Source organism: Balaenoptera physalus, assembly GCF_965194825.1.
Source record: "Balaenoptera physalus genome assembly, chromosome: 3".
In the NCBI taxonomy this organism is placed as follows: domain Eukaryota; kingdom Metazoa; phylum Chordata; class Mammalia; order Artiodactyla; family Balaenopteridae; genus Balaenoptera; species Balaenoptera physalus.
The window spans coordinates 166,087,715-166,115,470 of NC_138890.1; the positions used below are offsets into that span (position 1 = coordinate 166,087,715).

A 27,756-nucleotide genomic window follows, 5' to 3' on the forward strand; every position below is an offset into this window, starting at 1 on the left:
AGAATGTAGGAATTTTTCCCCTTCACTCTCCAGGGGGAGTGTTAAAAACATATGGAGTAACCACCTCCCAAGTTCACCTAGGTACTGTGGAATCATGAAAACAACTAGATTCAATCATTTATTGAGAAAAGAAAAATGAGTTTTGCAACTCAGGGCGCTGAGATCACCCTTCCTTTGGTTTTTCTTCTCAACGTCATTACTTTTATCCTGCCCAAATGAATTGTCAAACAGTTGCCTTATTTAAGGGGAGTGTAGACGTTTCAAGTAGACTTTTCTTTTCCCCTTCCTTCTCTCCTTCTTCCCTCCCTCCCTCCCTTCCTTCCCTCCCACTCTTCCTTCCTTCCCTTTTTAATTTTTTCATATAACACTTTATTGGGTTCAGTGCTGAAATTTAAGTGTCTCCCACCCCTTTGTAACTTTGTCATCTTCATTCTGGCCTCTGTCACCCTTAGGCTGATGACAGCCATGTCTTTCTAACTGGTCTCCTGTAGTTCATTCTTGCCCACTCTAATCCATCTTGTATATTCTAGAAGAAACAGAAATATCATTATGGTATTCCTTTAATGGCTTCCCCTGGCCCTTATGGTAACACCCAAGTCTTAAGCAAGATCTAGAAGGCCCCTTGGAAAAATGTTCTCTCCTCTGAAGTTTTTATTCTCACATTAGATTCCTTTTGTGATTTTCAACCAGACACCATTTGGGGAAGCATATTACAAGGTCAACAATGTGGACATATTTAATCCCCATTCCCCACAAGCAACATCAGGCTTGTTCGTAGCATTTTGGCTGAGCATGAGTGCATGTCCAGGGACATTCAAAAGCCTGGTTGCAAGAAGAACACGCTATCAGAGGGTGTCTTGTGCTACTGCCTGTTTATGTACAGCTGTGAGCTAAGAATGGTTTTTATAGTTTTAAAGGCTTGAAAAAAAGCCAAGAAGAATAATATTTTGTGATATGTGAAAATTATATAACATTCAAAGTCCAGTGTCTATAAACTTTTATTGGAACATAGCCATGCTCATTTATTTATGAACTATCATTTGTTTATGCTGCAGTGGTAGGTTGAGTTGGGCAACAGAGTCTGTACGGCCACGAAAGCCTAATATATTTACCACCTGGCCCCTGATGTATGTATAGGTAACAGTTAAGTTAGCTCATAACTTGGATGGAAATGTCCAGGTGGGGTCAGTGCTGAGTTCTATGGCAAGATTGACCATTTTGAGCTTCTTGCTATGCCAGAGGACAAAACACCTGGATCTTGAGAGATGCTGCAATGATGGCAGGTACCCAGGTGCCTGTGGCTGAGAAACAACTGCAATTTGTGGGACACCTGAGCGTCCAGCCTTTGAAGTCCTTCCTGATCACGAAGCACACTGCCCAGTGGCTGTGATGAATGTGTAAACAAGTAGACTTTTGGAGAAGCCAAAGAACATGTCAGGCAAACTTGTAAAGTACCGTTCAGAAAGCTGTAAAAAATGTGCAGGCATTTATACTTAGGTTAGAGAATTCAATACAGGATCTGGCCAACCTTGAAAAAATATTAAGAGATACAAAAATAAGTGGTACCGTGTGCTCCAAATGCAATTGGATTAAATCTTTAAAAATTAATTAATTTGATAAGTATGCAATAAATTTCACTACATAAGTAGTCACTCAGCAGTAATTATCTATTTGTTAAGTACCCATTAAATCCCAGGCATTGTACTGTTTACTTGATTATTTGAGTGCATATGCTTTTCCCTTAAAGCATCCTCAATAATAGAGTTGCCTAATATTTTAAATCTTTTGTACAGCCTGAAGCAGCCGGTGTATTGAAACGGGTCCCAGATAAGGAGTCAGCCAAGCTGGGTTCTAGTCTTTTAAGTGGGTGATTGTGTTTTTGGCAAGTAACTCAGCTTCTACAGAGTGAGAATTCAAATAAGCAAGCAAGCAAACAAACAGATAAACCAACAAGAAAAAAGCCTCTGCCCTATTTTCCCGGCAGGGTTACTGTAGGCATCATTGAGATAATCTACAAAAGTGAATTTTGGAAACCACATTGAATTATGCACAAGAAGGAGCTGGAGCTAGTTTTGGTGACTCGTGTACTGTTTTTGGCAGGCGCGTAAGTACATCGTGGACTCCATGGGCGAAAAGTATGCGGAAGGTGTTATCCTGGACTTGGAAGAGACGTGGGAGGAATCTGATCCACGGACACCACTCATCTGTGTCCTGTCTATGGGCTCAGACCCCACAGGTTCCATCATCGCCTTGGGGAAGAGATTAAAGATAGAAACCCGCTACGTGTCCATGGGGCAGGGCCAGGAGGTCCACGCTCGCAAGCTCCTGCAGCAGACCATGGCGAATGTGAGGCCAGATGTCTACTTTTGTGTTATGATGTTGACATTGCAGGTTATAGAATAACGATGCAGAGAGCTTATGAATCCTTAAGAGTTTAAACTTATGTATTGTATTCTGTTTACTAAACAGGGAAAAGCATGATATCTATTAGAAAATTTCCATGGAAAAATGGACACACTTAAAACTTTTTCTGCTGAGCCTTGACTTATGGAAAACTTGCCCAATCAGAACATCCTATTCCCTGACCAGTTTGCATAACGCTAAACCCCACTCCAGGTCCCGAACGTTCTATAGGGTTCATAGTTCCTCCTCTCTGCCATACGCTCCAACCCCTCCAGCTCTGCTCTTGGAATCCATAACTCTCCAGAATCTACAACACCATACCTTTCTTGGGTTCCAGAATGCATCATCTGTGCCCTGGGGTCCCCTAGGCCTGCCCCCAATCCCAGAGGCCAGGAATCTGCTGTTATCCTGTGGTGGTACCAGAGGTTTGCAGGAAACCTGGCCTGTTGCCTTCCAAGTGGGTCTCCTAGAGCCCTTTGCAGCTTGCAAATTCAACAGTGTACAGAGCAGGCCAAACACTAAGCTCACCCTGAAACCATTGGGTTCTAGGTCCCAGCTGCTGACTCTAGAATCTTACCACTGTGCTGCATCCTGGTCCCCTCCCCCTGGTCTGGAACTGAGCTCACTGGGTTCTAGAACCTCCATATTTACCTCTTCCATCCTCAAGCTGTGCCCTGCCCCCAGCTTTGGTGAAAGGGAGAGGTCTCTCATGTGTGCTGTGCTCTGTCTGATGCACTTAGTTTGTAGTTGGGAGGGGGAGGGCAGAAGGCACCTGATTTAAATATGTTTAGAGATGAAAAAATACATCCATGATTCAGAATCCTAGGTCTGGTCTGACACGAGGGCTTGGTGGGCCTCCATTCTGGCCTCTCCCCCCTCATCCTCCCTCCCCCTTGACTTCCTTCCTCTGCATAGTACTGTACTTAGAGCAAAAACACTGACATTCACAGGACATGGATTTAACTTGAATTTAAAATAAATAATGGTGTAACTAATAGCTTCAGGCAACTAAATTAGAATTTAAATGGAATGTTTTTAGCCTTCAATTTATCTGTGTTTTTTGTTTAGTAGTTTAATTTCAAGTAAAAATTTTTAAAAATCTTTATTATTATTAGCATGCTTATAACTTGTCAGAGACAATAGTGTTTTATGACAGAGTGAACCAGTTACCCAAGAATAGCAAAATGGATGATCTGCTCAGTAAGAACACAAAACATTCATACAGAGTGTGGCAATGCCAAAGAAACAACCTTGGCCAAAGATTCCTTTCCGTGTGTGAAGATCGAACCTTCCAAGTTCTCACCTAAGAGACTTAGATCAGGAGTCACTTGTATGCTGGATGAAAGAGAACATCTGAAGCCTTTTTGTAGTTATGTTTTATATTTAATTTCCCTTTTTTTTGAATTGTGGATAGTGTCAATTAAATTTTCATAGGATAAATAAATAGTTATTTATTCAGCAGTGCTATATACTTCTGAAGAAAATGTAAGGGAATATGTGACATTCCAGAATGATCAGTTTTACATGTAACTTGACTAAGATTTTAGATCTGGTGCTTAGTTTGTTTCTTGGAAAGAAAAATATCTCAGGTTACACTAATCAAATCTAAGTGATCCAGAGTCAGAGAGTCAAGAAAACAACTCAAGGTTATGATCTGGGTATGGTAGATGGTTTTAGCAAAAAAATGTTCTATAGGTTAGGTATTGAATAAATTATTATTTCATGACCTAAATTTTTGCCTGTGTTGCTTTATACAAGAATCTTCATATGCTCATAGAATAATTTATACAAGAGATATGGCTTTTTATTTTCTAAGGCTCTTGGTGTTAGAGTGGTCAGATTCCCCAGAGAAGGTTCTTCCCTTATTCTAGAGGGTATATACCTTGCTGTCTGTATTCTGGGAACTCAGTGGGAGAAGGAAGGTAATAGGTCTCCAAATTCAATAGGTAAGCTTTCCTTTACCTGTTTTCAGTGAGGTTCCTATACTCTTAACAGGCTGCTGTCCTCTACTGCAAACCCTGTCTGTTTTGCCTTCTAAAGAAAATCAACTTTCCATCTTTCATTAAGGAAACATGTCGGGGGTCTGGACTTTCAATCTTCTTGTATTAGGCCATCATCTTCCCCCACTTCCAGAAGGACCTTCGTCACCTCTTCTTGAGTGTTTTGGGAGTTATATGGTATAAATCAGTTTACGTCTCAGCTCTCCCCGAATGGTCAGTTTAGGGTTCAGCTTTCTTGAGTCTGTTTTCAGTGTTATTGACATTGTCTTCACCTTCACTATCTTTGTCCTTCAGAATTCATACCTTTAAAAAAGTCCCTTCATTGTACTTTTCATGGAATTTGGGGAGGCAGCTGAGCTAAGTGACAGTTTTCAGTCAACCATCTTTACTTGGAAGTGCCATTATCTCTTTTTATGTTTCACTTCGGTGATGTTCATGACCCCCACCATATATTATTACTACAAGTGGCATGCTAGTATACTGTGAGACACATACATGGAATAAGAAGAAATGTAACCTATCTCAGTTCAACATGATCATATCCTTAGATTTGACCTAGATTACTTTAAAGGGGTTAGCATGCTTTTCTATTAAATTTTAATTACTTAATTTCTAGAGAACGTACTAATTTAAATCTCTGGGTGAAACACAAAATCGACTAATTTCCATGTACTGTTGTTGATGTAGGGAGGATGGGCACTTTTGCAGAACTGCCATCTGGGACTCGATTTCATGGATGAGCTAATGGACATAATTATAGAAACCGAGATTGTACATGATGCTTTCCGCCTGTGGATGACGACTGAGGCTCATAAGCAGTTTCCCATTACCCTCCTTCAGATGTCCATTAAATTTGCCAATGAGCCCCCCCAGGGACTCCGGGCAGGACTGAAAAGAACATATGGTGGTGAGTCGAGGAATACTTCCAAGTTTACAGGAGTTCTTGTGCTTAAATTGTTTTCTTAAAGAAATTATGAACAATGAATTAGCTAGGATTAGTTATAGCAAGTGGTGCTATGACTTAACAAGATGGTGAGGGGATAGCCCCACCTGTCCTGCTCCATGTGGAATATCCTCTGGCCGTGTTAGGGCGTCAGAGCTCAGGTTTCCACCTTATATTTTTGCTATTTCCCCACTATCGCTCTACTTTGGCCTGTGCTATTCCCTGCTAGACACTTGCCTTTCTATGTTAACATCTAAAATGGATAATGTCGTTTATGGTCTTCGTGCTCCATACCTAACGTAGGGCAGTAGCCTCTTGCAAGAGGAGAGGCTGAGTCACAATTACGGTCTCTGCTTTCATTGCATGAGGTTGTGTGTCAGGATGTCAGAATGTGAGCTAAGTTAGAAATCCGACAACGGCCACCAAACCAGACCAAAATGCCCCTCCTGTCACAACTGGAGCTGAGATTACTCTCTGTTCATTTGCTCCTTCTGTGTCATAGCTCCCTGTCTGAGGCTCATGGTCACAGAAAGAGTATGGACTTGCAGTTAGAAATCCCGGCTCTGATGCTGCCTGAGCAAATGCTTTGTTCTCTTGGGTGCTAATCATTCAAGCAACCTGAGTTTCACTTTTCTTGTGTCTAAAATAGTGATAATAAAAACTATCCAGGACAATTGGAATAAATTTAATTTAAAATAGTGTATTTAATAACAATCATCAATATAATAATTATTACATAGCAATCTGAAAAATCTACGAAGAAAGTTTTTTGGCGTTGTCAACAGTCTCAAATTTTTGCCAATAAAATGGATGCGGAAGGATGATGTCAGTAAAAAAAAGATTTCAAGTGAAAAAATTTATAATTATATATGCAATAAAATATGTACATATATAGTAATCATAATTATTTTGGGGGAGTATGCTCAGGTTGCAATGGGCTTCTTTTTTATTTGATTATTATATTTTATTATTCTTTTTAATTGAGATATAGTTGCTGTACAATATTATATGTTACAGGTGTGTAATATAGTGATTCACAATTTTTAAAGACTCTACTCCATTTATAGTTATTATAAAATATTGCCTATATTCCCCATGTTGTACATTATATCCTTGCAGCTTATTTTATATCTAATAGTTCATACTTTTCAATAGCAATGGGCTTCTATATACACGATTTTAATATTAAATTGTTAAAAGAGTATATAGAAGCCATAGCAACCTGTGTACATGCCCCTAGTAGTAGTAGTAGTAGTAGTAGTAGTAGTAGTAATAGGTATTATTATTAGTAGTAGTAGTAGTTGTAGTAATAGTAGCAATATTTATTTTACTGCCACTATTCTTCCATCTCTATTTTATCCCCACATTATCTTGTTAGGTTGGCAAGAACTTGATCCATGTTAGCAAGCCCCCAACCGCCTCAAATCTCTGTGCATATTTTTCAGAGAGGAATGCCCTCTGGGTACCCAAAAGTTAAATTATAGTTGTCATATGAATATGGTAAGAGTAATTCAAGATAAGTGAAGTTTAATATCAGGAATTTACAAAAATAATTAATAGCTTATAAAAGTAGTAGAAAGTAAAGATGTTTGAGAGATGATATAGTTTTTCACCTAACTGACCACAACAGGCGTGAGCCAAGACCTGCTGGACGTGAGCGCTGTAGCCCAGTGGAAGCCCATGCTGTATGCCGTGGCTTTCCTGCACTCCACGGTCCAGGAGAGGCGCAAGTTCGGCCCCCTGGGGTGGAACATACCCTATGAATTTAACCAAGCCGACTTTAATGCCACAGTGCAGTTCATCCAAAACCACTTAGACGACATGGATCTCAAAAAGGTACTGTGCGCACACTGCTTCGTGCCCCCGGTGATTGTGGACTTGGGTCCTTGAGCTAACATGACCGCCCAGCCTTGGCGTAAATCCTGTAAGAGTGATGATTTTCTGTGCTGGCAAAGTCATTCTCTTTAAGTCATAGCAGCTTGGGTCACACTAGCCTCTTGATTTTAGGGGAAAAAAGGAACAAATTTTGATTATGTTTTTACTTCTCAAAGACAAGTTGACATTACAAGTAAGACAACCTAACGGGGTCTATTGGAGGGAGGGGGGAATGGGTGAAGAAGTGTGCTTTTTAAAATCCTAAAACATGAACATTTAGAGTCTAGATTACTTTTGGAGTGTGTGCTTTTTAAAGAACAGCCTCTATATTCTCAAAAATTAAACAATTTTTTTTCTATTGAAATCAAAGTATAGAAACATATGAATGTACCAAGAGAATCTGTTTCAAGTCAGGATCACGAGCTTTGAGTTACCCCTCATGTCTGCTTATTTAATTTTCTTTCTGCACTTTTCACATTACTGAGGAGTGAATAAATGAATGAGTAAATGACATTGGTGACAGTGATTACGTGGGTGTTACTTGGCAGGGAAAATGGGGGTGAGACAGTAGTCAGTCCACAATCATTCTATAAATTTTCCCAGGGCGTCTCCTGGACCACCATACGCTACATGATAGGAGAGATTCAGTACGGAGGCAGAGTCACTGATGACTATGACAAGAGATTGCTGAACACACTTGCTAAGGTTTGGTTCAGTGAAAATATGTTTGGACCGGATTTTAGCTTTTACCAAGGATATAATATTCCAAAATGCAGCACGGTGGATAACTATCTTCAGTATATTCAGGTTTGTCATCTTCAGAATTTTTTGTATAGAGCAAGTATCTATAGCAAGTTGACTTTTTTGATATTTATTTATACTGTATGTACTTCTTTGCAAATAAATTTTAATGGTGATGCATACTGAACGTGGAAGGTTCCAGGCACCATAGATGCTGTCTTCATATGTTTATAGTCACTTAATGATGAAACTGTTTATATTTGTTCTGAGGGTGTGTTTTATGTGAATTCCCTTCTTTCCTCCCCTTTTAATGCCCCAGTGAGGAATATTCTTTGGAGAGGTGATAGACTGGGCAGATATAGAACCAGGGAACCTACACAAATGCCCTGGAGCTCTCTACCCAAAGGCAGCCTCTAGACGCAATCTGTTCTGTTTCAATCCACTTGCCTTATCCCGTGACATCTGTTCCTTAATCCTGGCCTAATGGACAGCTTATGAGTATGTTCAGGAACGCGCTCTGTAGAAGCGCTTCCTCTAAGACTGGGTTTCTCAGCCTCGGCTCCGTTGACGTTCAGGGCTGGATGCTTCCTTGAGTGGGGGACTGACCTGTGTAGAATGGCTGGCAGCATCTCTCCCCTCTACCCACTAGATGTCAGTTTCACTCTCTACCCAGTTGTGACAACCTACGATGTCTCCAGACATTGCCAAATGTCCCTGGCGGGGGCAAAATCACCTCCAACTGAGAAGCACTGCTCTAAGTAAGAATAGGATTTTGACAGGAAATTTGGGGAAAAAATCTGATTTGTCCTTCCAGGTAACTACATTTTCTGTCTCAGTACCTTGAATTCGTTAGATCATCATTTAGCGATCTCTTTTGCCTCTAAAGTTTATCTCCGGATGAACAAAGTAAGCACAACAGCCCGCCAAGAGCTCAATTTATCAGTATATTTAGAGGTTCTGTGATATATAAGTGTGATGAGTTTATCATATATCACCACCCCTACACTTTTATTAATTCAAATCTACAAATATATTTGTCTTAACTGTACTATATGTGTCTTTAAATCATTAGCACTGAATAGGAGACTGCCTATGAAGGTATAAATTTAGGTATACCTGCCCATTATATTTATTTACATGCGCCTCATTTCACAATGAATATGAGGTAGCTCATAAAAAGGCATTATGTAGAAAGGAATAAAATAATGGGCTAGAAGAGAGGGAAACCATGAATAAAGTTAAGGATACAATTCACACATAAAATTATATGTCAAATTGTAAGTAAATCTTCTTTTTTCCAAGTAGCTGGGGGAGTATTTACCTGCTAGTAATTGCTAGTTCTGCTTCTCATTGTCTCTTGCTGTCTGTTTTTCTCTGTAACTTTGTTGCTCTTTGAATATTTCTCGTTTTTCTTAGTCTCTGTCCTTCTCCTTGGGAAAGTACATTTCCCACCTCTGCTCTTATTGGGCCATAATTGCTAAAACTGTCATTTTTAGTAACAATTAGTTACACACCATTTATTTAAACAATTGGTTTGAATTAGATGAGACCTTCAAAAAACAAAATGCCAATCCATAGTTCCCTTTCCATCTTACAAATATATTATAAAACAAGATAGTGTCTTTTTGATTGAATTTGCTTGAAGTGCAGATATTAAAGGACCACGAGCCTATTATGTTAATTGTTTTTCAAGACAACTTTTGATTCCTTCCTGGAGAAATTGTTGAGGTTGCAGCCTGCCACGAATAAGACATATCACGTAAATGCTTATCCTAATAAAAACATGTTTATTTGCTAAGACGGTGTAATTTAACTGGTACTTGTGTCAGCAGTCTGTGCTTACAGTCTGTGTTTGTTCAGAGCTTGCCCACCTACGACAGCCCTGAGGTGTTCTGGCTGCACCCCAATGCCGACATCACCTACCAGAGCAAGCTGGCCAAGGACGTGCTGGGCACCGTTCTGGGCATCCAACCCAAGGACAGCTCTGGTGGAGGGGATGAGACCCGGGAGGCGGTGGTGGCCCGGCTGGCTGATGACATGCTAGAGAAGCTGCCCCCAGACTATGGTCCATTTGAAGTGAGTTGATGGCATCCTGACAAAGCGTCAGCTGTGGATGTGTCTGCTTGGTTGCGGGAGTGAGGACGAAGGGAGGAGGGCAAAAAATAATTTTTCTGAAATTAAAAAAAATCATTTAAAAAACTTACTTCTTGAAGAACCAGAAAAAGAAGTGTTTGAATTTATAAACGTAATCATCTCAAAAGAGAAATAATAAAGAAACCTGATGAGAACGTTAATCTTCATAATTAAATTACAAGTGTGGACCGATGGGTTAGGATTGGTTTTCTAAAACGTTCCCTGGAGGCACTTCACGTTGTCATTTGTTCAGAGGAAAAAAAATGTATTCTTAGAGCAAAGCATTGATTATTTAGAAAAATGTTGTGTAATTCAGGCCTTCTTAATTTCAGGGAGTCTATAGTTATATCGTTAACTCTGCAGCTTCTTCATCTCATGGGTTTGGAAAATTGATTTGTCTTTTTAATACGCAAGTAACTTCTAAGCAAAATTGATGATTGTGAAAGTTAACTTTTTTTGACATTTTAGCAAATATTGTGAAAAGGTTTTCCCTGATAACATGTTTAAGTCTTTGAGAAAAGCAAAAGTAAGTAGCTTACTTTCCATGCGGTTTTTTTTTTTTTTTTTTTTTTTTTTTTTTTTGGCTGTACCCCACGGCATGTGGGATCTTAGTTCCCCAGCCAGGGATTGAACCCATGCCCTCTGCACTGGAAGCGCTGAGTCTTAACCACTGGACCACCAGGGAAGTCCCATCCATGTAGTCTTAAGAGATGACCTGGACTAACCTTGTGACATTTTTGTCACAAGACCAACATGTTTCTTTATATATTGCCCTTTCCACCTGGTTTTCAGAAGGAAGTCTGCAGCATTTTGTTACTTGAGCATCCTATTATTTTCCATGAAGCAGGCCATTTTGGATGCTAGTACTACAGTCTGAACTCAAGGAACTGTCACCAAGGGACTCATTTCCCTTGGAAGAATCTCTGATCACTTGCTCGGAGAAAATCAATACTGCTATGAGCTTTCGTAAGCACCTTTCATTATAGTATCAGGAAAGCGGTCATTCATGTCTAACAGTGGTTGAAATATTTATAAAGCAATAAAAGTGCCTTAAAAATATAATAATAATTACATAAATAAACATGGTAAGTATGGGGTTTAGAAGAGACACCTTCCTTTTGCTAAATTTGCTTAGGATAAAGCAACTCAACGTGGCATGATATCTGATCCACAAAAGACTCTGACTAAATACTTGTAAGACAGAAATGAATGGGTGGGTGGATGGATAGATGCTTTGATGGAAAAAACAGAAAGCTTTTAAAACAGAAGTCTAGTTTTTTGAGGCAGCCTTAAAAATTGTTGTGTATGTGTACACATCTACTTGTGTGTGTCCATGTGTGTATCTGCAAGTCTTGGAGTGGCAGTAGTGAATATTTCCCAGTAAGTGCAGTTGCTGTTTGGAAGGCTACATGTTTGTGGACATGGATTGTATATTCTTCTGTGAATTTATGGAGGCCTGTCTTCTCCCACATGGGATGAAAAATCAGCTGGTCATTTAACAGACGTTTCTTCTTTATTTCTTCTTTGTTTTCTGGCAGTGAAAAAAAATAAAAGCTTACTGTTTATGGAACTGTAAAATTTGGGGCTCTTTCAGAAGCCCTAGGGTACCAGTTACATAACGTTAGTAGCTGCCTACTTTTTCACGTGCTGGGTGTCTCCATGGCAGGTAAAGGAGAGGCTGCAAAAGATGGGGCCATTCCAGCCGATGAACATTTTCCTCAGGCAGGAGATAGACAGAATGCAAAGGGTACTCACCCTAGTCCGAAGCACCCTGACCGAGCTAAAACTTGCCATTGATGGCACCACCATCATGAGTGAAAATCTACAAGACGCACTGAATTGCATGTTTGATGCCAGAATTCCTGCTCGGTGGAAAAAAGTACGTTTAACTCAGCTCTTATTCTGCCTAATCACTTTATTGTTGTGAATAGTTGTAATTGGCAAGTGAAAAGCATGTAAGAATAATGCATTTAAGAGTGTTCTTTTGCTTAGGGACTAATCTCCTTAGAGCCCTGTATTTTGGGATTGTAGGTAGGGAAGAAAATAATTTAGCATCTCCCACATCTCAGGTTCTCTGCTAGGCAATTTATATGCACTGTTTCATTTAAATCTTGCAATTTATGACCCTTATTTTACAGATGAGGAACTTGAGGTTGGGGGGTTGTTAAATCTTTTCCCAGATCACACACCTTAGAAGTCTAAGAATCAGAATGTAAACCCAACCTCATGGACTTCAAAGCTCATGATGTTAGTCTTATAGAAGGGAACGTTCCTAGACACATGCAGGTATCAAAAGTCACACCAAAGAGACACATTTTTCCTTGCTTTGTCTGTAAATATGTGAGTATGTATCTCTCAAGATAACAAGATAATAATTTAACAGTATGCTTATTGATTATGTATTGTTAATTGTGCTAAATGACAGATGTGGGTTTTTTAAATTTTATTGAAGTATAGTTGGTTTGCAGTGTTGTGTTAATTTCTGCTGCACAGCAAAGTGACTCAGTTATACATATATATTCTGTTTCATATTCTTTTTCATTATGGTTTATCGCAATCTATTGAATATAGTTCCCTGTGGTCTACAGTAGGACCTTGTTGTTTATCCATCCTATATATAATAGTTTGCATCTGCTAACCCCAAACTCCCAGTCCTTCCCCCGCAGCCCCTCTCCCTTGGCAGCTGCATGTCTGTTCTCTACGTCTGTGAATCTCTTTCTGTTTCGTAGCTATGTTTGTTTGTGTCATATTTTAGATTCAACATATAAGTGATATATGGTATTTGTCTTTCTCTTTCTGACTTATTTGGCTTCATACGATCATCTCTAGGTCCATCCATGTTGCTGCAAATGGCATTATTTCATTCTTCTTAATGGCTGAGTAATATTCCATTCTATATATGCACCAAGATGTGGGTTTTTTAAAAAAATTCTTTTCCATTATGGTTTATTACAGGATATTGAATATAGTTCCCTGTGCTATACAGTAGGACCTGTTGTTTATCCATTCTACATATAACAGTTTGTATGGTAGATGTGGTTTTAAGACATTTTTTTTTTACTTGGAAAAGTAAAATGAGTATTTGAGTGTCTCTGTAGAGGCGTTTGCTCATCATGGCTCTGAAGATGCTGAGGGTCCAGGGGAAGGACCTGGGAGGCAGGAGGGTGGGGTTATCCAGGGAGGGCACCTTATAGAGACGATATTGGGTCCTGGGGTGACTGGAACCTTCTGGAAGATACTCAGGTAAATGGGATGGTGAGACAGGATGGGGTTAGAACTGAGAGTCTCTCAGAAGAGATTCACTTAGTGCTGAGACTCTGATATCTCACCCAGGGCTTTGGCAGATTCCAAGGCCGTGGGTCCCAAAGGCAGTATATGGTAACTGGGGAGTGTTCTTCTACTGTCTTCTCCATCTTATCTGGTGACCCACCATCCATCCCTCTAGTCACGCAGCCTAGAAACTCAGAATCAGCTTTGACCAGACTCCTTTCTCTCCTCACCTTCAAAAAATTCATTGCCAAGGCCAGAGAGTTTTCTATATGAATTCACTCTTCTCATTGCCAATGACAGAGAAAGAACCTCTGTGGTCACTGGCCCTTGCAGGCCCATTTTCCACTTAAACCAGCTCACGCAGCTTGGTCAGCACCTGCAGGCTCTGGAACAGGCATCCTTGCCTGGAGACATCCCCTCATTAATGGGTCCCTGTGCCCTCAGATCAAATGTCATATAAACACACCTCTTTCAGTTAACACATCTATAAAGATGTGATAGAGCGAGTTACCTCACTTTTAAATTAAAATCATTTTATACAGGTTTTTATTCTACTTATTATCAGTCTTTGGGAATCTCACCGTCTCTTGAAAAATAGGCATATCAATTCTTAAGATATTTGAAATTCAAGTAGTTTATCCAGGTTGATCACTACATTTATTCACACATAAAATATTGCAGTTACGGTAAAATGTTATAAAATATGATTTGGAGATACCTTCTAGTGTGGCTGCTGCTGACGTTAATGACATTTCCATGCCAGTTGTAGTAGTAGGAGTTCCACACGTGAATTCAGGCAGAACGTTACAGGCAATGAATGCAATTAATTTGTTTGTGGTAAAGAGACCTGTGTTTCCATTTCTACCCCTTCATCAGGGGAAATAAAAGTGCAGTCTAAGGGACAAAAACTTGAGAAAATAACTGTTGTTTGCCTCATAAAAAAATGATAAGTGGAGAAAGCCTTCTATGATTTATCATTCACAAAATATATTTTAAAGTGCTGATAAGGCCGTGAGCACATTTATATAAATAGAAATCTTATTTTGTAATGTATCTATTGAAAATGTAGCCTAAGGAAAAATAGTTGAAACCTGTCAAATTTAATTCAATTAATTGTTTTCATTGCTTTATGGCAGAATTGGTCATGACTATATTTGTATGTGGAAGGAGATTCTACTGAAAACAGATGTCTTGAACAGTGTGCTGAACTGGATTGATCTGAAATCCATGTGATGACTAGCTGATTCTATCCTATTTCATATCATTAAGGAGGAAGAATAATTTGAAAACTTAAATGTCATAACCCAAGGAAAATTTATGTCTTAGGGACTTCTAAATTCTAAGAGTGAAATTGTTATTTCACCACTGTTTTCTTCTGTGAACGTAGCCAGTTACACAGCAGGATTAAACCTGTATTAATTCATGGTTTAATGTATGCATTTCAGGAATCTTGGGTTTCAAGTACGTTGGGTTTCTGGTTTACTGAGCTTATTGAAAGAAACTGCCAGTTTACCTCTTGGGTTTTCAATGACCGGCCCCACTGCTTCTGGATGACAGGCTTTTTTAACCCCCAAGGATTTTTAACTGCAATGCGACAGGTAATAGCTCTGATTTTCACTTGTTGTGTTATTATAATTTTCCTCTACCAGGCTTTCTTCTTTCACTATAGTTTTAAAGAGTAGAATAAGACAGAGAATGATTGTCTCTTTTTGACACCAGCAGTTACTTTGTCCTGAACATAAATCCCGCTTGTTCTCAGGCTGCTAGCTGGGATTTCACAATATTTGTTATTGTTATATTTGATTTGATTTGATATTTCTTTTAAAGTACAAGGGGTTAAATTAGGACATGGGTATTGCTTGTAAGAGAATCTTTTAAAACTCTTTAAATACTATCCTACCTTCTTTGAATCTGGATAATTTGGGGCTACACTGTCATCACGATAATGCTCTTTATATTAAGACAAACCTCTAGTTGCTGATTTCATCCTTTGCTTTTGCTCTTGCCCTGAGTAGGAAATAACTCGGGCCAACGAAGGTTGGGCTCTGGACAATACGGTGCTCCGCAGCGAAGTCACCAAGTGGATGCAGGATGACATTTCTGCCCCTCCCACAGAGGGCATCTACGTCTACGGCTTGTATCTTGAAGGTGCTGGCTGGGACAAGAGGAACATGAAACTCATCGAGTCCAAACCGAAAGTGCTCTTCGAGTTAATGCCTGTCATAAGAATTTATGCCGAAAACAACAGTAAGTTGTCTTGCGCGTTGAGGGATGGTTGGTATTATCAGGTTGGATGATGTTATAAACACAGGATATCGTTATTTTTGTTACCATGTGATAAGGATTATACTATGTTATCAAGTGGCTTCACATTCACACCTGTGTTTAATGAGTACTGACGGACTGCTGGACTCTTTCTTGAACGCTCCTGGGAGGCAATGGTTCTAGATAGTTCTTGCCTATCTAATAAAGCAGATAAAATAGCATTAGCTAATGAGATAAGAAACAGGCGTTTGGAATAGTAAATAAGTGGTGAGAAAGGAGGGTGAGATAACAGTGGGATGAAATAGTCAGGGGCTGGATCTCAGGGGCAGTTGGGCCTGGATGGGCTTGGAAGGATGGATGGGCTTGGAAGGATGGATGGGGCTTAGGTAAGTGGTGGAAAGAAGGCTTTCCAGGCAGGACTGCACAGGGCAATGGGAGGTGGTGTCTCCACCAGCTTGGAGATTTAAGCCAGGTTGTGAAATCCAGTTTGAATTCAGGGACATTCAGCTTAATCCAATAGCTAATGGTAAAACCCTGGGTTCACATATCAGCCTATGAATGTGATAACACTTCTATGAAACACACATGTCAAAGAAGAATACTTTGACAAAGTTATCAAAGCTCTGTTTGACAAGTCTAAAAACACCTAAACTATTTTCCATTGTTGGCTTGATGTTTTCTAGAGGTTTTTGTTGTTGCGTTTCACTCAGCTAACATCTCCTCAGCAGTAGCCACCGTTCACCATATGAGGAGATTCCCTGTTCTTTTTACTTTTAAAAAAATTTATTTATTTTCCTTTTTAAATAAAAATTGCATATATTTAAGGTGTGTAACATGATGATTTGACATACATATACATAGTGAGATGATTACTATAAGCCATAAATTCAAGAGGTAGCCAGGATAGTGGATCCCAAGGAAGTACTAATTTTACAACAGAAGCACAAAAGACTTTTCTTTAAACAAGGAAAGGATAAAACAATCTCTCTTTAAAAGAGAGCTTTTAGTATCTCCATCCCTTAGGTAAGTACCACATTTGTAAACATATGTCAAGGGAAGAGAGTGTATAAACTTTGGGTATTTTTTAGACAAATATTGATGTTTGCTGCATGACTAATTATACCAGCCACAAGCTTACCCGCAAGAGACAAAGATAATTATGAATCAGATCACACCCACAAGGGACTCACAGTCTGGTGAGGGAGCCTGATTAAGTCAATAAATAATTTAAGTAGAATTTGACACATGTTATGATAGAGATGCTGTCAGGATGGTCAGGGAATCTAGAAGTAGAACATAGCTAGGCCTGGGAGGTTGGTGGAGACTGCTTTTGAGATGAGTTTTGGGGGATAAGGGTGAGCATGAGAGGGCATTAGAGTTAGACTTTTCTTGGCAAAGGGAAAGAGCTTTGGCTCACTGGGTCATCCATTTAATATTTATCTGGTGTTGACCATCTGACACACACTACTCTATTGCTGGGGATGCAACAGTGGGAAAAGGCCAAACAGAATCCCCATTTGCAAGGAGCTCAGTCTCAAAGAGGGAAGGTAGCTGAAAAAATAAGCAAATATAGTCAATCCTTGTTACGCAAGGATTCTGTATGATTTTGCCTACATTCTAAAATTTATTTGTGACCTCAATGTCAATGCCTTGTGGCACTTTCACGGTCTTTCATGGACATGTACAAAGCAGTGAAACATTTGAGTCTCCTGACATGAGTGTTCCCAGTTGAGGTTGAACAAGCCTGTGCTCTGCTTCTTGTTTCAGCTCAGACCGTAAGCAAGTGTCCGTTCCATGGTCTATTTCGTGCTATGTTTTTCACATTTTTCTGCTTTTCATTGTGGAGAATGGCCCCCGTGTGTAGTGCTGAAGTGTTGTCTAGTGTTCCTGAGCGCAAGAAGGCGGTGGTGTGCCTTATGGAGGAAACATGTGTGTTAGACATGCTTTGATCAGGCATGAGTCATAGTGCTGTCGACCTTGAGTTCAATGTGAATGAATCAACAGTGTATATTAATAAGGTGACTTTAAACAGAAACACACATAAGACAAGGTTACGTATTGATGGGTTGATGGAAATGCCGTGACCAGAGGCTTGCAGGAACCTGACCCTGTATTTCCCTGAGCAGCCATCGGTAATTCAGACTCTGTGAGACTTTAGATACATAAGAAGTCCCAGGAATAATGAGGATCAAGTGTAAATGAACATACCGATTTCAGATAGTTTTTGTTTCTGTAAAGAACACACGCACACGGTGCGTCAGGGAGTGAGAGAATTCAGGGGTTCAGGGAAGGCTTTGCTGAGGAGAGAACATTGAACATTGGACTAGTATCCATGGGGCAAAGGCAAGAGCGCAGAGGCAAGAGGCAGCAACGAATGCGCTGTGTTTGAGAAACAGAAAGACGGTGTGTGCAGGAAGGGGAGCCCATGAAGAGAGCTGGGCATCAGAAGAGAGACGTAAGGCTGCTCAGTATCCCTCTTGGTACAGGGTGTCGCTCATTATGCCCCAGCTGCGTCTGAAGGTATCCACGTGTCTGCCTGGGCTTCGGCAAACACACTGCCTGTGGCTTCATGTTCATGAATCCTTACGGTCGTGTGAAGTCCCAGGACAGTGATTATTTTATAGAAATAATAATCAAATGTTCTTTTAGCCAAAAGTACTATTTTAGAAATTTTGTTGCATCTAGTCAACATTGTTGGAAAAATGTTTCCCTTATAAAGTGAAAGACAAATCTTTCTCACGTTCAGTTAGGTGTTACTTTATTTCTTGTGACTAAATTGTAAAAATCCATTGCCACGTGACATTGAACATCTCAGCATGGTAGTAATAAAGCAATAAATTTATAATACAGGCAACCCTTTATGATTCAAGGATACGTTGGTGTGGAAGAACTGTACTCACGCTGCTGGGCTTTAGTCAGCGGTGACGCTCGTTAGCTGTAGGGTTAGGGGAGGAAATAAAAATAAGCAAAGGAGAAAGTGACTCACTCATTCAAAGTACTAAGAAAAAAGTGAAGGAAAACTATAATTCTCTTTTTTTTTTTTTGGCTTCAGTAGAAGTTGGTGGAAACTTTTTGCCAAATAGCTTTGTGGTGGAAGAGGTGTTTTGTTCCTGATAGAAAACTAACATTCCATTGCTCTTTTTGTACTGTAAATCTAATTTGCATTCAATTTTGATGACTAAATAGGGCTCTAATTGAGCTAAAGAGGTTTAACATCATTAATGGCTAGAGGACGCTCCAAAAGTGTAGTGTTTTAAAATTAAAATTCTTGTAATGGGTTGTTTTTTATGTTAATAGGAAGGGCAATTTCAGTTTAAATAATTCACCACTGAATTTTACATATAGAACTGGTTTATTTGTGTTTAAAAGGAAGTCTAGATATTTATTTCAAAGCTAAAAATTGAGTTTATCGATATATCAAAATTGATATATTGATATGTTGAGCTATATCCCCAAATGTTTATTTTATTTATGTTTCTTGTCACGGGAGAGTCACCCAAATAGTACTAAATTCTCCAAGAGAGTAAAGCCACCCGTACCCACTCTAGATCCTCTGTTTTCAAAGGAAGTTGAAAAGAGGCAGCTATAGGAAATATATGTCTCCTATAGAGAGAGTGATGCTTCTAATAACTTCGGTGCTGAAGCCTGTGTGATGGGAAGGCAGTGGTTAGAATTTTGGGGGAACAAAGCAAGACACATGTATCTCTGGTCACTAAGTAAGATGTGAAGAATCTCAGGGTCCCTGCAGCTAATGGGGCTGTTTCCTGCTAGAGGAACAGTGTTTCTGAGAACGCCCTAGGACCCACCTTGATCCAACACTGTGCAGTCGTGGGCCGGGGGTGGGAATAGCCCTGCGCAGCGACCCGGAGCTGGAGACCTCCTAACTCCTGAGCCCTGCAGCGTTTAATCCACTTTCAGTTTGTAAACCTGAACTGTGTTAAAGTCATGGGGAACCTGAGACTGGGGAATTTGTTTTAGTGAAAAGGTAAGTGTATATGTGCATGTGTGTGTGTGTGTGTGCAGGGAGAGAGGGAAGAAATCTAACACATCTTGGGCAACTACTGCATTGCAAGCATTATACTATGCCAGGCAGTCACATATATTAACTTATTTAGTCTTTACAACAACTCTGTAAGATGATCATGACGATTTTGCAGATGGGGAAATGAAGGTTTAGAGATATTAGGTAATTTGCCTATGATTCCTGGCTACCAAAGCTGCTCTCAGAATCACATTTGTCTGTTGTGGGATGAATGCAAATCTCTGGGAATTCTTGTGGTGGTGTTCTACTCAAGACTCTGCACTTAGAGATGAAGCTTGAAAATAAAGGCTAAATTGGAAATGAGGACGGTTTCCTTGCATTTTGAAGTCATGTATTAATATTTCTCAGGTAGCTGGTGAAGTAGACACAGTAAAGGCCTCTGCCCTATGCAGATGAGAGCTGTCACCCCCTGTGGCCTCCTCTCCCCATGCTGAAGGTTAAGGTGGTCACCTCCCTGCCCCATAGGGGGGCACATGTCCTCAGGTAAAAGGCAGTGAGCCAGGAGCCTGGATATTTGGGGTGCTTTCATGGCTTTATCACCTTAGCAGTTAGTCATGTAGCTTCGGAGGAGTCTCAGCTATGCCACAAGTTGAAGTCAGGTATCTAGTTATCTCTGGTCCACATTTACATATTTCTGCAAAGATACGGAGACACATACACACAGTACGTCACACTATCGCTGAGGTTAAGGGCTTAGGCTCTGGATCCATTCTGGCCTGGTTTGACTCATCACCTACAGCTCTGCAACCTTGGATAAGTAACTCACCTCCTTATGTTCTTCCAGTTTTCTCATCTGTAAAATGGATTTAATCATGGTACCCATCTCATTGGGTTGTTGAGAGAATTAAACTGACAATGTCCAGCACATAATTAGCATACAATAGATAACAATAAAAAATTATTATTATTAATACGATAACTCTCATGCTTGTTGAAGGATTAAAAGAAATAACACATGGAAGAGTGCACTGTTTAATAACCTAAATGTTATTTGCAAAAGAGGGACTAAATAAAGGAATGACATAAGGAATCTCTATGTAACTTGGTTATTTTGGATATTAGAAGGAATATATGATGTAATGATATACTTACATTTGGGTGAAAAATGTAGGCTAGAGACGGAAGTTATAGAGTTAGAAAATGAAATTTCCTCAAGGCGTTTTATTAAAACCTTTAGCATCCTAAAGCACATAGCTCGCCAATTTAGATACCCTCTTCTCTCTGCTCCTCCTTCTGGACCCCAAGGCTTTAAACATATTTAGCTAATTTGTTCTACCTGCTTAGCATGTTTATTTTTGTCTCCAAAGTTATTTGTCTAACCAGAGGTAACAGTTTCAAATCATCTCTTTATGTGCTTGTTTAGCATCTGTCAGCACTTTTACCGTGAAATCATATTTTCAGTGGTTTCTAATCCTGCTGCAGAAGGTTGCTGCATGCTGTGACTTGGTGTGGGCTCCTTCCCTTGTGAAGCAATTAAAAATAAATAAAAGTGGATAAATATTTCAGAGAATTGCTTTTTTTTTACTGCTTCTTGAAAAGAATGCTATTTTTTCCAATTCTATTTTTCTTTTGGGATTAAAACCCAAGTAATCGAATACTTCCCAAGGTGCAATTATTATAATTATCACTTGATTCAAATGTAAAACTCCAAGGGCTTACGTCAAGATTTATAAAATGATTGTTGGTCAAGTGTGCATCAGGAAGAACGATTAGTTAAATATTTGTTATATGTTCAGATCTTAGGATTAAAGGGTTTAAATATATCAGTGTAGTTAGCATTAACTGCACTCCTCATATTCACTGTCATTCATTTATTTAATCAGACTTTTTTGTACGTTTGCCTAATTATTATCACTAATGACGTTCTCATGGTAATTAAAAAATAGCAACTAGGGGCTTCCCTGTTGGCGCAGTGGTTAAGAATCCGCCTGCCAATGCAGGGGACACGGGTTCGAGCCCTGGTCCCGGAAGATCCCACATGCCGTGGAGCAGCTGGGCCCGTGAGCCACAATTACTGAGCCTGTGCGTCTAGAGCCTGTGCTCCGCAGCAAGAGAGGCCGCGATAGTGAGAGGCCCGCGCATTGCGATGAAGAGTGGCCCCCACTTGCCGCAACTAGAGAAAGCCCTCGCACAGAAATGAAGACCCAACACAGCCAGAAATAAATAAATAAATAAAATTTAAAAGAGATAAGCAAAACATTCTCTCTATAAATTTGATCTTTAAAAAAAAAAATCTAATTTGTTAAAAAAAATAGCAACTAGACTTAAAATTAGGTGTTACATTAATTTAGATGGTTTCTAATAATTAATTTCATGGGATTAAGCAAATACATAATTTTAATGTACTGTAAAATATCTGCGACTTTGTTTTATTTTTTAATTTTTTCAGATCATCCTTATTATATCTTTTATTAAAGTTTTAAAGTATTTTCTATACAGATCTCTTGGTTAATTCCCTGATACTTTATGGTTTTGTCAATATTAAAAACTGTATCCTATTTTTTATTAAAACTTTTAGTTGGCAGTTGCCAGCACAGGTTGATCTTGAATCCAGCAAGATCCTTACTAGTTGGTGAAGATTCTTAATTGTTCTAAAAGTTTGTTGATTTTGTTTTTCTAGGGAGATGTCATATCATTTACAAACTATGATAGTTGATTCTCTGCTCTTCTAATTCTTACCAATTTTATTTATTTTTCTCTTCTTAATGTTTTTGATCAAAATTGTTTCTGAGCCTCAAGAAAATCCATGTAAAATTTCTCTAAGTATATTATGTGCTATAAATTTTAATATTATAACCTTTACTAAGTTTAGGAAGTTCCTTTTTATTCCTGGTTTGCTCAGAATTTTTAATTATAAATTGTACTGAACTTTATTAAACGATTTTTTCTACATTGAGATAATCATATCTCCTTCTATCTTAGTTGTGTAATGTGGTGAATTACATGGGTAGATGTTCTGACCTTGAACCATCTTTGTGTTTTTTTTAATATTTAAATACTTTATTTTTTTCTTTATCTTTTAAAAAATTTAATTTAATTTATTATACAGCGGGTTCTTATTAGTTATCTATTTTATAGATATTAGTGTATATATGTCATGACTTTGTTTTAGAACAGCATTTCTCAACCTTTGTATTATTGACATTTTTGGTCCAGATACCTCTTGTTGTGAGGGGCTGTCTTGTGCACTATAGGATGTTAGCAGCGTTCCTGGCCTCGACCTACTTGTTGCCAGTAGCACCTTCCCAGTTGTGATAACTAAAAATTTCTCTAGATATTGGCAAATGTCCCCTGGTAAAAATCACACCTGGTTAAGAATTACAGCTTTAGATTATTTTATATTGAAACTTTTGTATAATATTATCATATTCAAATGTTTAACTTCTTCCAATAAAATTAATTACATTTAGTGGAGGTATAAAAACACATGGCACAGCAGGTTGAAGGTTTTTTTGGGTCAAAAAATGAGACTTTACTTTCTCATAGTGCCTTACTTTTTTGATGTGTTAGGAAAAGCTAAATTATCGAGTAAGTTAGTTTGGGGAAATAAATTCAGTATCATTAATATATTAATATTGCATTTTGAAAGTTACATGCTTGTTACACTAAGTCACCAAAGCTAAGTTATCCTCTTAGTTAAGTATGTTTTCATCTCAATAATTATGTGAGGGTCATTTATAATATTGGCCTTCCAGAGAAGTACACGGATGAGTGCAGACACCACTTTTGTCCTGAAATAATTTATAGTCTGGGAGAGCAGAGGAAATAATATACTGCTTCCCGAGATGGGTGTTACAAGATGTGCAAATAAACTACTATAGGTAGAGTGGACTTAACAAGAAGCTGGTGAAGCTTAAACCCTAAGGCTGCTCAATGCAGAGGCTCCTTCCAAAGCTTAATTTTATATTTGCAAATTGTACTTTTTTTTCTTAAAAGAAGCCCCTCCCCCAAACTGTGTAAGTTTGAGGCCCCCACAAGACCTGCATCTGTCCTCAATATGGGGATTCCAAGGCTGGACAGATGCATAAGAGAAGACCTTTGAAGAAGGGACACACAGATTGTCTTTCATTGCATATGTGATTTTGGAGACTCCCTCTGTTCCCCTGCTCCAGAAAGGTAGATTGAATCTTAGAGAGCTGAACTGTGCCATGCTTCCCTGCTTCCCTGCCATTTTTATGTCTCTACGCACATGGAGACCTCACAACACCTGGTAGGCGTGGGGAACGTTCTCTGTCCTGTGATTTCAAATGTGGTTTGGACTGTGGCACAGAGGGTTGAAGATGGGATTTTGCAATAATAATAGTGAAATAATAGTGAGCATTGGTGCTGGATGTCTGATGAAAAGGCAAAGGCAAGTCACAAGGGAAATATAGAGAGGGTGTGTGGGCACAAGATTTGGTGGGGAAGTACAGGGAACAGGGTGGAGGAGGGGTGTTGAATTGACAGGTGGAAAGGAGAGGGAGGAAGCAATGGGAGGTTCGCGGTCATGTCACATGGGCAGGGGTTAATGTCAAGGACATGTGACAAGGGGTGAGTGGGGTAAACGTGAGGACGTCTGGCTGTCTTGTCACACCCACTGGAAACCTGTGGTAGCCTCTGCTTCGCATCTAGGGATTATCTGACCTCAGGAAGAATTTCCCTCTTTCTACTAAACCCACCTCTCTTTGGAATGACCTTCCGAGTGCACAGATTTGGCTCTGCACTCTGTTTGGGCTTGGGGCTGGGGCTGCTTAAATTAGAAATTCACCAAGGTATTTTCATGAATTATTTTGTAGCTGTAAGAGACCCTCGGTTGTACTCGTGTCCCATCTACAAGAAGCCAGTCCGAACAGATCTGAACCACGTGGCTGCTGTGGACCTCAGGACGGCCCAGGCCCCCGGACACTGGGTGCTGCGTGGGGTCGCCCTTCTCTGTGATGTCAAGGAACACGGGGCATGTCTCTCACCCAGTAAATGCAGGATCTGAAGTATCATAGCCTTTTTCTTCTGTGTGGACAGTGTGTAAATCAGGTTGATCATGCAATGAGAGCTGTATCAGTGTTCCCTACTCTAGCTGGACGCTTGATTACATTTAGCCTGTTTCATCGTTCATGACCAATCACTGTGTTTTTCTGAAAAGTTATTTGGTGATTTAAAAATAAAATTTACAACTTTCTAATGAAGTGCGGCCCTCAAATCCACAATAATACATTTTCTTCTTCCTTCAACTCCAAGGACTGACTAGGCTAAACAGATGGTATTTCCCTTGAAGGGATTATTCTTCTGTTAATGTAGTGGTCCTAGTGACAGCCCAATTCTCTAAGGTATCATGACAAGTTTGTGCTGACTCTGCTTCTGTTGCCTTTTGCATTTAGGTCAGGTAAGAGATTTGTTTTCACGGCTCAAGTAGCCAATTAAATAGACCTTTTAAAAAAAATGGAAGGAAATAGAAGGGTGGGTTAAGAATGTGAATAGATGAATAGACAATTCAGTTAATCCTATAGAATAAACATTTAGAATAGGGTTCAACCCCACAGATAATTATTAATGAGATACTAACTGATATTTGTTAGAATTAAAAAATTAAAGCTACAGTGAATCGTGGTGAGGTCTTTGTAAAAGTGATACGCTCACAGCCTCCTTGAGCAATGTAAATTGACCCATCCTTTTGGTAAAATGATTAAATAACTAAGCACAGAAAGAATCATAAAAACATTCCATGCCTTGATCCTTATTTTCTCTCCTGAAAATCTATACCCAGGAAACAATTTAAAAGACTGAAGAAATATATATATATATTTAATAGCATAAAAAATAAATACCCTAAAAGTTCAAAAATAAGTCTATCTTAAGGAAATTAGAAGCATTTGGCAATCATGAAAAACAATAATGAAGATTTCATAACACAGAAATGGTGAGCACATACTGTTAATTCAAAGACATAGTTAACAAAATATCAAGTACACTGTGATTATAACTGTAAAATGTATCTGGTGTGGACAAAAATTAGAAAATAACATGGAAAATAAAAACAGGTATGATCCAATGGTAAAGGTTTCAGTTGACTTGAACAAATGTAATAACTGGAAGAAAAAAGTAGAGAAAGGATAAAAGTCGTAGATAGTGGGTGGGAACTTCACGTAAGTTTTTTTTAATTAGGAAAATACTACCTAAGGAACTTTTCACATATTTTTATTTTAAATTATGATTATAAATTATAAAATTGTTTCATCTATAACCTGTTGACTAGGAAACTTGGTCAGTGTTAACTTAGAATTGCAGCTTAGAATTGGGTAACTTCAGATCTGTGTAACTTCATGCTTCTGATGATAAAAAGTTTTTTACAGGGAGGAAGGGTTACAAGGAGACCAGTGTGGGTCCCTCTCACTAGGATTTGCTCTGTGACAAGTATCATTTTATGCTAAGTATGATGAGAATTAGGCCTGAGTGGTTCATGTGATACCTACCCATCCTGGACAATACTATTTTCATTTGAGTAGCTTCTGTTGGTCTGAATTAATGTATCAGTTGATTTGTGTGAATTGCTGTAAAACAATCATTTTATTTCGAAGAATACATAATGAAAATATAAAAATAATGCAGATTAATAAAAAGTTGTTAGTGAATGTCTGAATTGTAATTGCTATTTATGAGCAAGGGGGTGAGTGCCATTGAGTAACCAGAAATAAGCTTTCAAAACTGGCTTTTTTAGCTTCAGTAATCAAGACAGTTTGGTACTGGCACAAAAACAGAAATATAGATCAATGGAACAGGATAGAAAGCCCAGAGATAAACCCACACACATATGGTCACCTTATCTTCGATAAAGGAGGCAAGCATATACAGTGGAGAAAAGACAGCCTCTTCAATAAGTGGTGCTGGGAAAATTGGACAGGTACATGTAAAAGTATGAAATTAGAACACTCCCTGACACCATGCACAAAAACAAACTCAAAATGGATTAAAGACCTAAGTGTAAGGGCAGACACTATCAAACTCTTAGAGGAAAACATAGGCAGAACACTCTATGACATACATCACAGCAAGATTCTTTTTGACCCAGCTCCCAGAGAAATGGAAATAAGAACACAAATAAACAAATGGGACCTAATGAAACTTAAAAGCTTTTGCACAGCAAAGGAAACCATAAACAAGACCAAAAGACAACCCTCAGAATGGGAGAAAATATTTGCAAATGAAGCAACTGACAAAGGATTAATCTCCAAGATTTACAAGCAGCTCATGCAGCTCAATAACAAAAAAACGAACAACCCAATCCAAAAATGGGCCGAAGACCTAAATAGACATTTCTCCAAAGAAGATATACAGATGGCCTACAGACACATGAAAGAATGCTCAACATCATTAATCATTAGAGAAATGCAAATCAAAACTACAATGAGATATCATCTCACACCGGTCAGAATGGCCATCATCAAAAAATCTAGAAACAATAAATGCTGGAGAGGGTGTGGAGGAAAGGGAACACTCTTGCACTGTTGGTGGGAATGTAAATTGATACAGCCACTATGGAGAACAGTATGGAGGTTCCTTAAAAAACTACAAATAGAACTACCATACGACCCAGCAATCCCAATATTGGGCATATACCCTGAGAAAACCATAGGTCAAAAAGAGTCAGGTACCAAAATGTTCATTGCAGCTCTATTTACAATAGCCAGGACATGGAAGCAACCTAAATGTCCATCGACAGATGAATGGATAAAGAAGATGTGGCACATATATACAATGGAATATTACTCAGCCATAAAAAGAAATGAAATGGAGGTATTTGTAATGAGGTGGATGGAGTTAGAGTCTGTCATACAGAGTGAAGTAAGTCAGAAAGAGAAAAACAAATACAGTATGCTAACACATATATACGGAATCTAAGGGGGGGGAAAAAAAAAAAGGCCATGAAGAACCTAGTGGCAAGACGGGAATAAAGACACAGACCTACTAGAGAATGGACTTGAGGATATGGGGAGGGGGTGGGGTGAGATGTAACAGGGTAAGAGAGTGTCATGGACATATATACACTACCAAATGTAAAATAGATAGCTAGTGGGAAGCAGCCGCATAGCACAGGGAGATCAGCTCAGTGC

General features: G+C 39.0%; 1 protein-coding gene and 1 long non-coding RNA gene across 11 annotated transcripts in view; one reads left to right on the forward strand and one right to left on the reverse strand.

The window, feature by feature from the left end:
- Positions 1–26,277, forward strand: part of DNAH5 (dynein axonemal heavy chain 5) — a 316,103-nt gene extending 289,826 nt beyond the window's left edge. For all 10 annotated transcript variants that reach the window (XM_082458341.1, XM_082458344.1, XM_082458345.1 and 7 more), the window contains 9 exons: positions 2,101–2,346; positions 5,091–5,310; positions 6,977–7,182; positions 7,825–8,028; positions 9,823–10,038; positions 11,762–11,974; positions 14,811–14,963; positions 15,381–15,612; positions 24,448–26,277. In XM_082458341.1, coding sequence (XP_082314467.1) covers positions 2,101–2,346; positions 5,091–5,310; positions 6,977–7,182; positions 7,825–8,028; positions 9,823–10,038; positions 11,762–11,974; positions 14,811–14,963; positions 15,381–15,612; positions 24,448–24,638 — 1,881 coding nt within the window. In that variant the 3' untranslated portion in view covers positions 24,639–26,277. The remainder of the gene's footprint in view (positions 1–2,100; positions 2,347–5,090; positions 5,311–6,976; positions 7,183–7,824; positions 8,029–9,822; positions 10,039–11,761; positions 11,975–14,810; positions 14,964–15,380; positions 15,613–24,447) is intronic.
- The window catches only part of LOC309659093, a 357,758-nt gene that overhangs the window by 202,255 nt on the left and 127,747 nt on the right, over positions 1–27,756 (reverse strand). The gene's annotated exons all lie outside the window — the stretch shown is intronic.